This window comes from Artemia sp. Qi Xiang Cuo, chromosome 8 (genome assembly GCF_049724085.1).
Source record: "Artemia sp. Qi Xiang Cuo chromosome 8, ASM4972408v1, whole genome shotgun sequence".
Taxonomy (NCBI): domain Eukaryota; kingdom Metazoa; phylum Arthropoda; class Branchiopoda; order Anostraca; family Artemiidae; genus Artemia; species Artemia sp. Qi Xiang Cuo.
This window is the reverse complement of record NC_142801.1, coordinates 39,631,814-39,645,241: the sequence shown is the minus strand read 5'-3', so window position 1 is coordinate 39,645,241 and position 13,428 is coordinate 39,631,814. Positions and strand designations below refer to the sequence as shown.

Sequence of the window (13,428 nt, the reverse complement as noted above, 5' to 3'; positions counted from 1 at the left end):
GTTCCAAACAACGGAGGAAGATTTGTTAGATGATTTTCAGAGGGATTGTTCACGGATATTTTGGGTACCCATCTGACGGACAATACCTTAAATAGTAAGCTATTCGAAAAATATGGTTCTATACCGCTTTCCAGTGCTATAACGAGAGAAGGGTTGGAATGGCTAGGACACCATCTGCGGATGAAGGATTGCAGATTGGCATAGATCAGATCGTCCCTTCCGGCTAACCATCTAGGGCCAAACAGAGCAGGTCGTCCCAGAATGGGATGGGAGGAGGTCGTAAGTAAGGTCGCTTGGAACTGCAGTGAGTTGTGAGTAGTAACAATAGTATATAATCTACATTTATGTTCTTTTTCAAGAAACGTTCAAATGCATGACCATCCAGAATATAATGTCTAGACACGAATATGAAGCCAGACATGAATATGAACTGCAGTGGAAAAAAAAATTTATATATATATATATATATATATATATATATATATATATATATATATATATATATATATATATATATATATATATATATATATATATATATATATATATATATATATATATATATATATATATATATATATATATATATATATATATATATATATATATATATATATATATATATATATATATATATATATATATATATATATATATATATATATATATATATATATATATATATATATATATATATATATATATATATATATATATATATATATATATATATATATATATATATATATATATTTATATATATAACTGGATATTTTCACCCACCAGGTGATAGGTACATAATATACCGATATGTGTGTTCTTTTTTTATTTTCTCCATTTGTTCCTTATGGACTTTTTCGGTTTAACTTCCAAATAACTCCAAATAACTTTCAAATATCTTATATATGAAAAAGTTTATTGGTAAAGGGTTTTAATATAAAAGACCTGAAACACTGCATTGATTAAGATATGATACAAGGATCTCTTTTTTCTCCCTCTTCCCGAACAATTTTGAGAAATCGTTGTCCAGTACTTTGCGGTGCTGCTTTATTTCCTGGGAGAGACTGTCTTCGTCTTCTAACTGCGGGGCTTAAGGCAAATCGTACATTTGCTTTTCTTAGTAAGACTTTAAAGACCTAAAATAAAAACTATTGTTCTAATTTTGTTATTGCAAAATGTCAACAGCATTAATACTGACTTCAAACCAGTAGTCCTTGGTAATGTTAATGGCAGTTGAAAACTCAGACCAAGTTGAACAAAAATTTTTAGCTTGTGTGCCCCTTTTCCAAGATAATAGAGCACGAGTTAAGGTTGTTTTTGCCAGTTCATAGTGAAATTGACAATTCTGGAACATATATGGATGAATTTCAATGTATAGATTCCCTGAGGATTGTCAGTCCCTCATGATTTAAAGCAGTTTATCTAGATGAGTCACAATTCGTGATTTGGACGGTTTTTTGAGAAGTTTGTCAGCTGAAATATTTAAACAGGCTTTTTTTTCAAAAAAAGATTTGTTTGATAAATTGTACATCTGTGGCATTTTCGCTCGTTCAGTGCATCTGCATCTTTTTTTTGCGTTACCTTGCATCGAACATATGGCAATAATGACCTAGAGCAACGCGCGCGTAATTTTCTGAGTGCTTTACTGCATTCATTTTTTTTTGCGCGTAGCCTATGTTTTTTCGTTGTTTTATTTATTAATTTAGGGTAATTAAACAATTGCCAACCCCGAGAGTAGTTTCTTACTTACATGCGACTAGATTATGTCTAATTCTATTTGGAAGGAATTTACAAGCATATTATTTTGCACAGGTTCGAAGTGCAGTATGAAAGATACTTTTTGCTGTCGTGTGAGTCAAAAGCCTAGTAATGTCCATGTCAACCACAACACTAGGCGTTAAACAATTAAAATACGAGACAGGAGAGGTGACAGAAGTAACCAGGGATTTTTCTTTACAAAAACTCTTTCAAAAGATGACTAATTAGGGTTTCTCATTTGATTTTATTATCGTTTGTTGTTTCAAAAATACGATACTCGTCAGTCAAACTTTTTTCCTTTATGTATACAAGCACACATGTAACATTTTCCTTAGCACCAGGAATATCGCGGGCGCTTGATGCGTCGCCATTCCTTTATCCAATTTAATCGCTCAATTTGATGCATGTCCTGAATCTTGGCTTGAAAGAATCAACAGGTGGCTTTGATGGACTAACTCATTCTTCCATAAAAACGAGTTTTCCATAAAAACTAAGGATATGCATTTGAATCTAAGAAGGTACAAATAAAATCATAAGATAACTCAAGGAAAACGACCAAAATTACTTTGACTGAGTAAATAAATTCTACTAGCAGACGTTAAATCAATAGTCATGTCGAAGTTAAAGCGAAAAGAAATTATTATGAATGAATCAGATGAAACCTATAAGGAACAGAAATTAAAATGAATAGTCAATCCAAATGTAAGATAAAAAACAGTTAATTCCAGGAATAATAGTTGGTCTTAATTAAACGCATGTTCAACTGAACCCAACGCATCTCAACATCATTTAACTGAACCTTCGTTTGACTGAAGCCCCGTTTCACTAAATTCTCGTTTAATTCAACCCCCATTCAACGGAACCCTACTCAACAAACCCCATGTCCTCAACACAACCCCAATTGAACTCAATCGCATTTAACCGAATCCTCGTTCAACTGAACCTAAGTCTACCTTAAACTCCATGCAACTCAACCCCCGTTTAACACATCCCCATTAGCTCAACCCCGGTTTAGCTCAACCCTCGAGTAACTCAACCCCCTAATTAAGTAAAGCCCTGTTTGACTCGACTCAACTCATGGTCTAAGAATAAATTTGAACTACTCCTTATTAGAAGCTCAAATTTCGCTTCTCGCGTTGGTCGCTGATCAAATATTTTAATTGAATTGTTTTAAAATATGTGAATGGAGAGGAGGGAAGGTCGTTGAAATTGGGTCGGTCTTAGCTACAAAATTACAATTAGCCTTTTCTCTGGTTCGGCTTAAATTTCAATAGTATGTAGTCTCTAGACTAGGAATCATGGTTGCAGCAGAAGCTGCAACATAGTAAAGAGCGAACCACGGCCCATAGTTATCAAAAGTATAAAAACGTGTTTTCAAAAAAACTGTCTTGTGAAAAAAATTGCTATCTGACAGTGAATCAGGAATGGTAACTATTGCTTCGGTTAATCTTAGAAGTAAAAGTTTATTGCGAAAAGAAATTTATGGTGATCTCCAAAAAGAGCCTGAAACCCCTTGAAAACAGCGTCAGATCAAAATAAAAACTGCACCTGCACCATTGGAATCAAAATTGTCCAAAACCTTTTGTAGGATAATTACAGTCCCCCACCTTGAACACCAAGAAAAATGACTTTTTTGCATTGGTAGCACTGATCTTTCTCCCTTTCTTTTCTTTTTCTAGCAGGGCTAGGGGATGGCCAGAACTTCAATTCATAACTTGAATTGAAGTTATTAAGTATTTTGCAATAGGTTGCATAGGTTTCATCAAGACGCTGGGTAATTGTAGACAGAGAAAAGTCAAGACAGATAGTCCAAGTAATTGAGAGGCAAATGTTTAAATGGCTGGGGCACGGGTAAATGGCAGGAGTATGCATGACTCTCTTATTGGACACATACTTGTCAGGTTAGGTTTTGGAAAGGCATGCCTGCCTAGAGTCTTAGGTTTACTGATCAAGAATTCAAAAATTGACATAAGACCGTTAGATTGCCTAAGAATGTAGAATTGACATCGGATCGTAACTTTGCTAGAATTAACAGGCGAACAATCTTTTAAAACCACCGTCATCTTTCAATTAATATTAATTCGTTGCCTAAGCTTAGCCTCATACTCTGAAAAAAATTTTAATTTTTCACGATTTTTTTAAATTTTAGGGTCACTTTCCCAAGACTAGTCCTATAAAAGTTTGACATAGCCATTTTGTTTAACATAGTTTAAAGATCCAATATATGCGGTTTTGATGATATGGCACTCCATAGTCCCTGGGGAAGGGCTGTATGTGGTATCGGCCGTATTGGTACCGCATGTATCGTATCGGGAATATCGGTATCGGCATCCGTTGTTGTTGTTTTTTTCGGTCATTTTCTAGGCTCATAGTAACCAAAAGTTAAAAACAGTGTTTTGAAAAAAAAAACTGCCTAGTAAAAAAAAAAGTCCCATCCGACACTGACCAGGAAGGTTAACTATTATTTCTATTCGTTATAAAAGTTAAAGTTTATTGCAAAAAGAAATTTATGGTGATTTCGAAAAAAGCCTCAAATCCCTCGAAAATGGCGTCAGATCAAAATTAAAAGTGTATCATTGGAATCAAAAAGGTCGTAAAGCTTGTACAGGGAAGATACAATCCCCTTCCCTAAATAACAAGGAAAATCACTTTTTTGCATCGGTAGCAATGATCTGTCTCTCGTTTTTTTTTTTTTTTTTTTTTTTTCTTTTTTTTTTTTTTCAACAGGCCTAGCGGGCTACCAGAACATCATAGAGATATTTTTAATGGCTTCTTCAAGAGCTATTTCTTATATCTACATGCTTTTTATATATTCTACCATTTGCAAGTGCCATATGGCACTAAAATGGCTCTTTTTGTACTATTTCTCAAAGGGTGGTACTAGTGGGCTACCAGAACATCGTTGACAGATCTTTTATAGCTCATATAAAAGATATTGCAAATATCTACGTCTTTCATATAAATTCAACCATCATCAAGTTCCAAATGGCACTAAAAACGGAACTTTTGGTGTCGTGTCGTAAGTAGGGCTGGGGCTATTGGGCTAGCAGAACTTATAAAAGTGATGTTTAAGGGCTCATTTGAAAGCTATTGCTCTTATATACGAGTTTTTTTTTCAATTTTACAGTCGTAAGTGCGATATAGCAGTGAAAACAAAACTTATGGGGTCACTTCTTAAGTGGAAAATCTCTAAAGTACAAAACAGGTACCATTGTAATAGTTATGTTCCAGAACCCTTAGCTGAAGGTTCACAAGAACCCCTCCCGTACACTCCCATCCAAGCCCCCTTTGCAAGTTTCATAAATTGTTTGCTCATCTGCAAGCTACTGAAACATTAGCAGGCTAGAAACACCGTCGTAGATAGATGTTTAATGGCTCAATTATAAGCTATTGCTTTTTTTACTAGGTTTTTAAAAATTCTACCATCTATTAGATTTCACAGATTTTAACGTTAACTAGTTTCTGAGGAAAATTAGCAGTGAACTCTTTGTCATTGTTGAAGCATTAGCTGCAACCTAGTAAAGAGCGAACCACAGCGCATAGTAACTAAAAGTTAAAAAATGTTAAAAAGCTCATTTTTCTTCTTTATTCGAGGCCTAGCGGGTTACTAGAACATAATTGAGAGATGCTTAAGAGCTCATTCAAAAGCATATGTACGTGGTTTATATAAATTTGGCCGCTTGCAAGTGCCATATAGCACAAAAAAGGCACTTTTAATGCCGTTTCTCGAGGGGTGGGGCTAGCGGGCTACCAGAATATCTTAAATAGGTTTTTGATAGCTCATATAAAAAAAATATTGCTCATATTTACTTTCTTCCTATAAATTCCACCATCTGCAAGTTTCAAATAGCACTAAAAACGACACTTTTGATGTCATGTCTCAAGTGGAAAAGCTAGGGCAAGTGGGCTACTAGAACTTTTTAGAGTGATGTTTAATGGCTCATTTGAAAACTTTTGCCAGTGTCTACGTGCTTTTTATCAATTCTACCATTCGTAAGTGAGATATAGAACTGAAAACAACATTTTTGGTGGCCCTTTTTAAGTGGAAAATCTTGGTAGCATAAAACGGTATCATTGTAGTAACTATGATCCAAAACCCTTAACTGGAGGTTTGCAAGAACACCTCCTGAAACTTCCTCCTCCAGTCCCCCTTAATAAGCTACACAATTAAAGTCCTACAAACACTAATATATTAAATTGCAGTACTAGAGGCGTGTTTCTGTCAGTACAGCACTGGACTTCAAATTAGATTATCATGCGTTCGATTCCAGCTTGGATTTTTTTTCAATCATGGTTTGTCCCTTCTTATGATTACTTTCCAGATTATCCACTATTTTTGTCAGTGTGATGCACTAATTTTTAGGGTATATCCCGGGAAGGCAGATTTTAAACCTATTACTCATACCTAAGTGCTTTTTATCAATTTTATCATCAAAAAGTGCCATATAGCACTAAAAGTGGTACATCTGGTACCACTTATTAAGTGGAAGAGCTTGGAAGCATAAAACAGTACCATTGCAATAATTAGGGTCCACATTCCTTAACTGGAAGTTTAAAAGGTCCCCTCACATATACTCCCCCTCCAAACCCTCTTAGTAAGTTTCTTAAATCGCCTAGTCATATTAAAAGTGAAAGATTATTGAGAAAACTAACTAACTAAAACTAATAACTTTTCAATTAAACATCTACCAAAAATTAAGCTTGATTGGTCAACAGTTTTGAAGCCTGTGTGCTAGTTCTAACGGCGATAATCATAGGCAGCGCGCTAGCGCTGCCTAAGTAAAGAACGATGTGGACAAAATGTGTTTTTTGTTGTTGTTTTTTTTCTCCATGCCCGGGCCCTTCGTATCGAAGGAGTCGTCGTAGAAACCTCTAAAAGACCTCATCCGATTGGAAATTGGAGTGGCTAGTGCCCTTTTTAATAGTCGAAAGTGATTGGAGGGCAACTAGCCCCCCCCCCCAGGCACATGATTCCCCCAAACACATCCAATCAAAATTTTGAGATGGCCATTTTGTTCAGCGTAGTTGATTTCCAGATAGAAAATATATTTTGAGGAGGACACTCCCCCACAACCCTCAGGGCAAGGGTTTTAAGTTATGCCTTAGGAGCATATAATGTTTTTATAGAAGGCGTTGTCGTAGGAATTTCAAAACAGGCTCATTCGATTGGAAATTCAAAGGGCTAGTGCCCTTTTTAATTGTCAAAAGTGATTGGAGGGCAAAAGACTCCCCCCCCCCCAAGTTCATCATTCCTCCAAACACATCCAATCAAAATTTTTAGATGGCCATTTTCTTCAGCGTAGTTGATTACTAGATAGAAAATGTTTTTGAGGAGGACACTCCCCCACAATCCTCAGGGCAAGGGTTTTAAGTTATGCCCTGAGAGCATCAAAGGTTTCTATAGAAGGGGTTGTCGTAGAAATATCAAAACAGGCTCATTCGATTGGATATTCAAAGGGCTAGTGCCCTTTTTAATAGTCAAAAGTGATTGGAGGGCAACTAGCCCCTCCTCCTACGCTCATCTTTCCCCCAAACACATCCAATCAAAATGTTTAGATAGCCATTTTGTTCAGCGTAGTTGATTTCGAGATGGACTATATGTTTTTGAGGAAGACACTCCCCCACAACCCTCGGGGCAAGGGTTTTAAGGTATGATCTGGGGGCATATAAGGTTTTTATAGAAGGTGTAGTCGAAGAAACTTCAAAAAAGGCTCATCGATTGGTAATCAAAAGGGCTAGTACCCTTTTTAATAGTCGAAAGTGATTGGAGGGAAACTAGCCCCCCCCCCCACGCCCATCATACCCCCAAACACATCCAATCAAAATTCTGAGATAGCAATTTTGTTCAGCGTAGTTGATTTCCAGATAGAAAATATGTTTTGAGAAGAACATTCCCCCACAACCCCTAGGGCAAGGGTTTTAAGTTATGCCCAGGGGGCATATAAGGTTTTTATAGAAGGTGTTGTCGTAGAAACTTCAAAAAAGGCTCATTCGATTGGAAATTCAAAGGGCTAGTACCGTTTTTAATAGTAGAAAGTGATTAGAGGGCAACTAGCCCCCCCCCACCTACACCCTTCATTCCCCCAAACACTTCCAATCAAAATTTTGAGATAGCCATTTTGTTCAGCATATATGATTTCCAGATAGAAAATATGTTTTTGAGGAGAACACTTCCTCACATCCCTCAGGGCAAGGATTTTAAGTATGCCCTGGGGGTATATAAGGTTTTAAAAGAAGGCGTTGTTGTAGAAACTTCAATAAAAGCTCATTAGAATGGAAATTACAAGGGATAGTGCCCTTTTTAATAGTCAAAAGTGATTGGAGGGCAACTAGCCCCCCCCCCCCACGCACATCATTCCTCCAAACACATCCAATCAAAATTTTAAGATGGCCATTTTGTTCAGCGCAGTTGATTTCCAGGTAGAAAGTATATTTTTGGGAAGGGTGCTCTCCCACAACTCTCAGGGCAAGGCTTTTAAGTTATGCCCTGGGGGCATATAAGGTTTTTATAGAAGGCGCTGTTGTAAAAAATTCAAAACAGACTCATTCGATTGGAAATTCAAAGGGCTAGTGCCCTTTTTAAAAGTCGAAAGTGTTTGGAGGGCAACTAGCCCCCCCTCCTACGCCCATCGTTCCCCCAAACACATCCAATCAAAATTTTGAGATAGCCATTTTGTTCAACGGAGTTTATTTCAATATAGAAAATTTGTTTTTGAGGAGGTCAATCCCCCACAAACATCTGGGAAAGTGTTTTTAGTCATGCCCTGTAGGCATATAAGGTTTTTATAGAAGGTCTAGTCGTAAAAACTTCAAAAAAGGCTCATTCGATTGGAAATTCAAAGGGCTAGTACCCTTTTTAATAGTCAAAAGTGATTGGAGGGAAACTAGCCCCCCCCACGGCCAAAATACCCCCAAATACATCCAATCAAAATTTTGAGATAGCCATTTTGTTCAGCGTAGTTGATTTCCAGATAGAAAATATGTTTTTGAGGAGAACATTCCCCCACAACACCCAGGGCAAGGGTTTTAAGTTATGCCCTAGGGGCATATAAGGTTTTTAAAGAAGGTGTTGTCGTAGAAAGTTCAAAACAGGCTCATTTAATTGAAAATTCGAAGGGTTAGTGACCCTATTAATAGTTTAAAGTGATTGGAGGGCAACAAGCCCCTCCCCACGCCCTTCAGTCCCCCCAACACATCCAATCAAAATTTGGGGATAGACATTTTTTTCAGCGGAGCTGTTTTCCAGATAGAAAATATATTTTTGATGAGGATACTCCCCCACATCCCTCTGGGTAAGGGTTTTAAGTTATGCCCTGGGGGTATATAAGGTTTTAAAAGAAGGCGTTGTCGTAGAAACTTCAATAAAAGCTCAATCGACTGGAAATTCAAAGGGCTAGTGCCCTTTTGAATAGTCAAAAGTAATTGGAGGGCAACTAGCCCCCCGCCCCCCACACCCATCATTCCCCCAAACACATCCAATAAAAATCTTGATATAGTCATTTTGTTCAGGGTAGTTGATTTCCAGATAGAAAATAGTTTTGAGGAGAAAATTCCCCCACAACCCCCAGGGCAAGGGTTTTAAGTTATGCCCTAGGGGCATATAAGGTTTTTATAGAAGGTGTTGTCGTAGAAAGTTCAAAACAGGCTCATTCGATTGGAAATTCAAAGGGATAGTACCCTTTTTAATAGTAGAAAGTGATTAGAGGGAAACTAGCCCCCCCCCCCCCCACCTACACCCTTCATTCCCCCAAACACATCCAATCAAAATTTCGAGATAGCCATTTTGTTCAGCATAGATGATTTCCAGATAGAAAATATATTTTTGAGGAGGACACTCCCCCATATCCCTCAGGGCAAGGGTTTTAAGTTATGCCCTGGGGGCATATAAATTTTTTATAGAAAGCATCGTCGTAGAAACGTCAAAATGGGCTCACTCAATTAGAAATTCAAAGGGCTAGTGCTCTTTTTAATCGTCAAAAGTGATTGGAGGGCAACTACCACCCCCCCCCCCCCAACGCACATCATTCCTCCAAACACATCCAATAAAAATTTTAAGATGACCATTTTGTTCAGCGTAGTTGATTTCCAGATAGAAAATATGTTTTTGAGGAGGACACTCCCCCACAACCCTCAGGGCAAGGGTTTTAAGTTATGCCTTAGGATCATATAAGGTTTTTATAGAAGGTATTGTCGTAGAAACTTCAAAACAGGCTCATTCGATTGGAAATTAAAAGGGCTAGTGCCCTTTTTAATAGTCAAAAGTGATTGGAGGGCAATAAGCCACCCCCCCACCCTATTCAATAATTCCCCAAAGCACATCCAATCAAAATTTTGAGATGGTTATTTTGTTCAGCGCAGTTGATTTCCAGATAGAAAATATATGTTTGAGGAGAATACTCCCCCCCAACCCTCAGGGCAAGGGTTTTAAGTTATGCCCTGAGGGCATATAAGGTTTTTATAGAAGGCGTTGTCGTAGAAATTTCAAAACCGGCTCATTCGATTGGACATTCAAAGGGCTAGTGCCATTTTTAATAGTCAAAAGTGATTGGAGGGCAACTAGTCCCTCCTCCTACGCCCATCGTTCCCCCAAGCACATCCAATCAAAATGTTGAGATGTTCATTTTGTTCAGCGTAGTTGATTTACAGAGAGAAAATATGTTTTTGAGAAGGACACTCCCCCAAAACCCACAGCGAAAGGGTTCTAAGTTATGCCCTGGGGGCATATAAGGTTTTTATAGAAGGTCTAGTCGTAAAAACTTCAAAAAAGGCTCATTCGATTGGAAATTCAAAGGGCTAGTACCCTTTTTAATAGTCAAAAGTGATTGGAGGGCAACTAGCCCCCCCCCCCACGCCCAAAATACCCCCAAATACATCCAATCAAAATTTTGAGATAGCCATTTTGTTCAGCGTAGTTGATTTCCAGATAGAAAATATGTTTTTGAGGAGAACATTCCCCCACAACCCCCAGGGCAAGGGTTTTAAGTTATGCCCTAGGGTTATATAAGGTTTTTATAGAAGGTGTTGTCGTAGAAAGTTCAAAACAGGCTCATTTGATTGGAAATTAAAGGGCTAGTACCCTTTTTAATAGTAGAAAGTGATTAGAGGGCAACTAGCCCCCCGCCCCCCCCACCCATCATTCCCCCAAAAACATCCAATAAAAATTTTGATATAGTCATTTTGTTCAGGGTAGTTGATTTCCAGATAGAAAATATGTTTTTGAGGAGAAAATTCCCCCACAACCCCCAGGGCAAGGGTTTTAAGTTATGCCCTAGGGGCATATAAGGTTTTTATAGAAGGTGTTGTCGTAGAAAGTTCAAAACAGGCTCATTCGATTGGAAAATCAAAGGGCTAGTACCCTTTTTAATAGTAGAAAGTGATTAGAGGGCAACTAGCCCCCCCCCCCCACCTACACCCTTCATTCCCCCAAACACATCCAATCAAAATTTCGAGATAGCCATTTTGTTCAGCATAGATGATTTCCAGATAGAAAATATATTTTTGAGGAGGACACTCCCCCACATCCCTCAGGGCAAGGGTTTTAAGTTATGCCCTGGGGGTATATAAGGTTTTAAAAGAAGGCGTTGTCGTAGAAACTTCAATACAAGCTCATTCGACTGGAAATTACAAGGGCTAGTGCCCTTTTTAATAGTCAAAAGTGATTGGAGGGCACCTAGCCCCCCGCCCCCCACACCCCTCATTCCCCCCAACACCTCCCATAAAAATTTCGAGTTAGCTATTTTGTTCAGGGTAGTTGATTTTCAAATAGAAAACATATTTTTGAGGAGGACACTCCCCACAACCCTCAGGGCAAGGACTATAAGTTATGCCCTGGGGGCATATAAGGTTTTTATAGAAATCTTTGTCGTAGAAACATGAAAAAGGGCTGATTCGATTTGAAATTCAAAGGACTAGTACCCTTTTTAATAGTTGACAGTGATTTCAGGGCAACTAACCCGCCTCTCACGCCCACCTTTTCCCCAAACACATACGATCAAAATTTTTGGATAGCCATTTTATTCAATGTGGTTGAAAGCTTTAGACATTAGATTTGTCAGGATAACAACCCCCCTGCCCGCAGCAATCAAAGCAAAGTGTGAAACCCTGGGGCCATCTAAAATTTTCGTTGAAAGCGTTGGCGTACGAAATTCAAAAGGGATCATTCAACTGGAAATTGAAAGGAATACTGCCATTTTTAATAGTTGAAAGCGGTTGGATAGCCACTAACGCCCTTCTCACGCCCACCATTTTCCCAAACACATCGAATTAAAATTTTTAGATATCCATTTCGTTCAACGTCGTTGAAAGTTCTGGAAATTTTGTCTTTTAGGATGATAACCCCCTCAGAGCCCTCAGTGTAAGGCTTGTAAGTTATGCCCTGGGGGCATGTAAATTTTTTATTGTAAGCGTTGTCGTAAAAACTTCAAAAGAGCTCATTCAATTGGAAATTGAAAGGGCTAGTGCCCTTTTTAATAGTCAAAAGTGATTGGAGGGCAACTAGCCCCCCCCCCCACGCCCATCATTCCCCCACACACATCCAATAAAAATTTTAAGATGGCTATTTTGTTCAGCGTAGTTGATTTCCAGATAGAAAATATGTTTTTGAGGAGGACACTCCCCCACAACCCTCAGGGCAAGGGTTTTAAGTTATGCCTTAGGATCATATAAGGTTTTTATAGAAGGTATTGTCGTAGAAACTTCAAAACAGGCTCACTCGATTCGAAATTGAAAGGGCTAGTGCTCTTTTTAATAGTAAACAGTGATTGGGGGGCCAAAAGCCCCCCCCCATGCCCACCATTCCTCAAAACACATCCAATCAAAATTTTGAGATGGCCATTTTGTTCAGCGTAGTTGATTTCCAGAGAGAAAATATGTTTTTGAGGAGGACACTCCCCCACAACCCTCAGGGCAAGGGTTTTAAGTTATGCCCTGAGGGCATATAAGGTTTTTATAGAAGGCGTTGTCGTAGAAATTTCAAAACCGGCTCATTCGATTGGACATTCACAGGGCTAGTGCCATTTTTAATAGTCAAAAGTGATTGGAGGGCAACTAGTCCCTCCTCCTACGCCCATCATTCCCCCCAGCACGTCGATTAACAATTTAGAGATAGCATTTTAGTTCAGAGTAGTTGATTCCCATATAGAACATTTGTTTTTGAGGAGAACACTCCCCCAAAACCCTTGAGGCAAGGATGTTAAGTTATGCCCGGGGGATATTTGAGGTTTTTAAAGAAGGTCTAGTCGTAAAAACTTCAAAAAAGGCTCATTCGATTGGAAATTCAAAGGGCTAGTACCCTTTTTAATAGTCAAAAGTGATTGGAGGGAAACTAGCCCCCCCCCCCACGCCCAAAATACCCCCAACTACATCCAATCAAAATTTTGAGATAGCCATTTTGTTCAGCGTAGTTGATTTCCAGATAGAAAATATGTTTTTGAGGAGAATATTCCCCCACAACCCCCAGGGCAAGGGTTTTAAGTTATGCCCTCGGGGCATATAAGGTTTTTATAGAAGTTGTTGTCGTAGAAAGTTCAAAACAGGCTCATTTGATTGGAAATTCAAAGGGCTAGTACCCTTTTTAATAGTAGAAAGTGATTAGAGGGCAACTAGCCCCCCTCCCCCAACACCCATCATTCCCCCAAACAAATCCAATAACAATTTTGAGATAGTCATTTT

At 38.3% G+C, this 13,428-nt stretch overlaps 1 protein-coding gene across 1 annotated transcript in view; it reads right to left on the bottom strand.

Annotated features, from left to right (window-relative positions):
* Nucleotides 1–905: 905 nt before the first annotated feature.
* The window catches only part of LOC148949392 (ras-related protein Rap-2b-like), an 85,788-nt gene continuing 73,265 nt past the window's right edge, over nucleotides 906–13,428 (bottom strand). Inside the window, exon 5 of the mRNA XM_089092947.1 lies at nucleotides 906–1,136. Coding sequence (XP_088949073.1) covers nucleotides 963–1,136 — 174 coding nt within the window. The 3' untranslated portion in view covers nucleotides 906–962. The remainder of the gene's footprint in view (nucleotides 1,137–13,428) is intronic.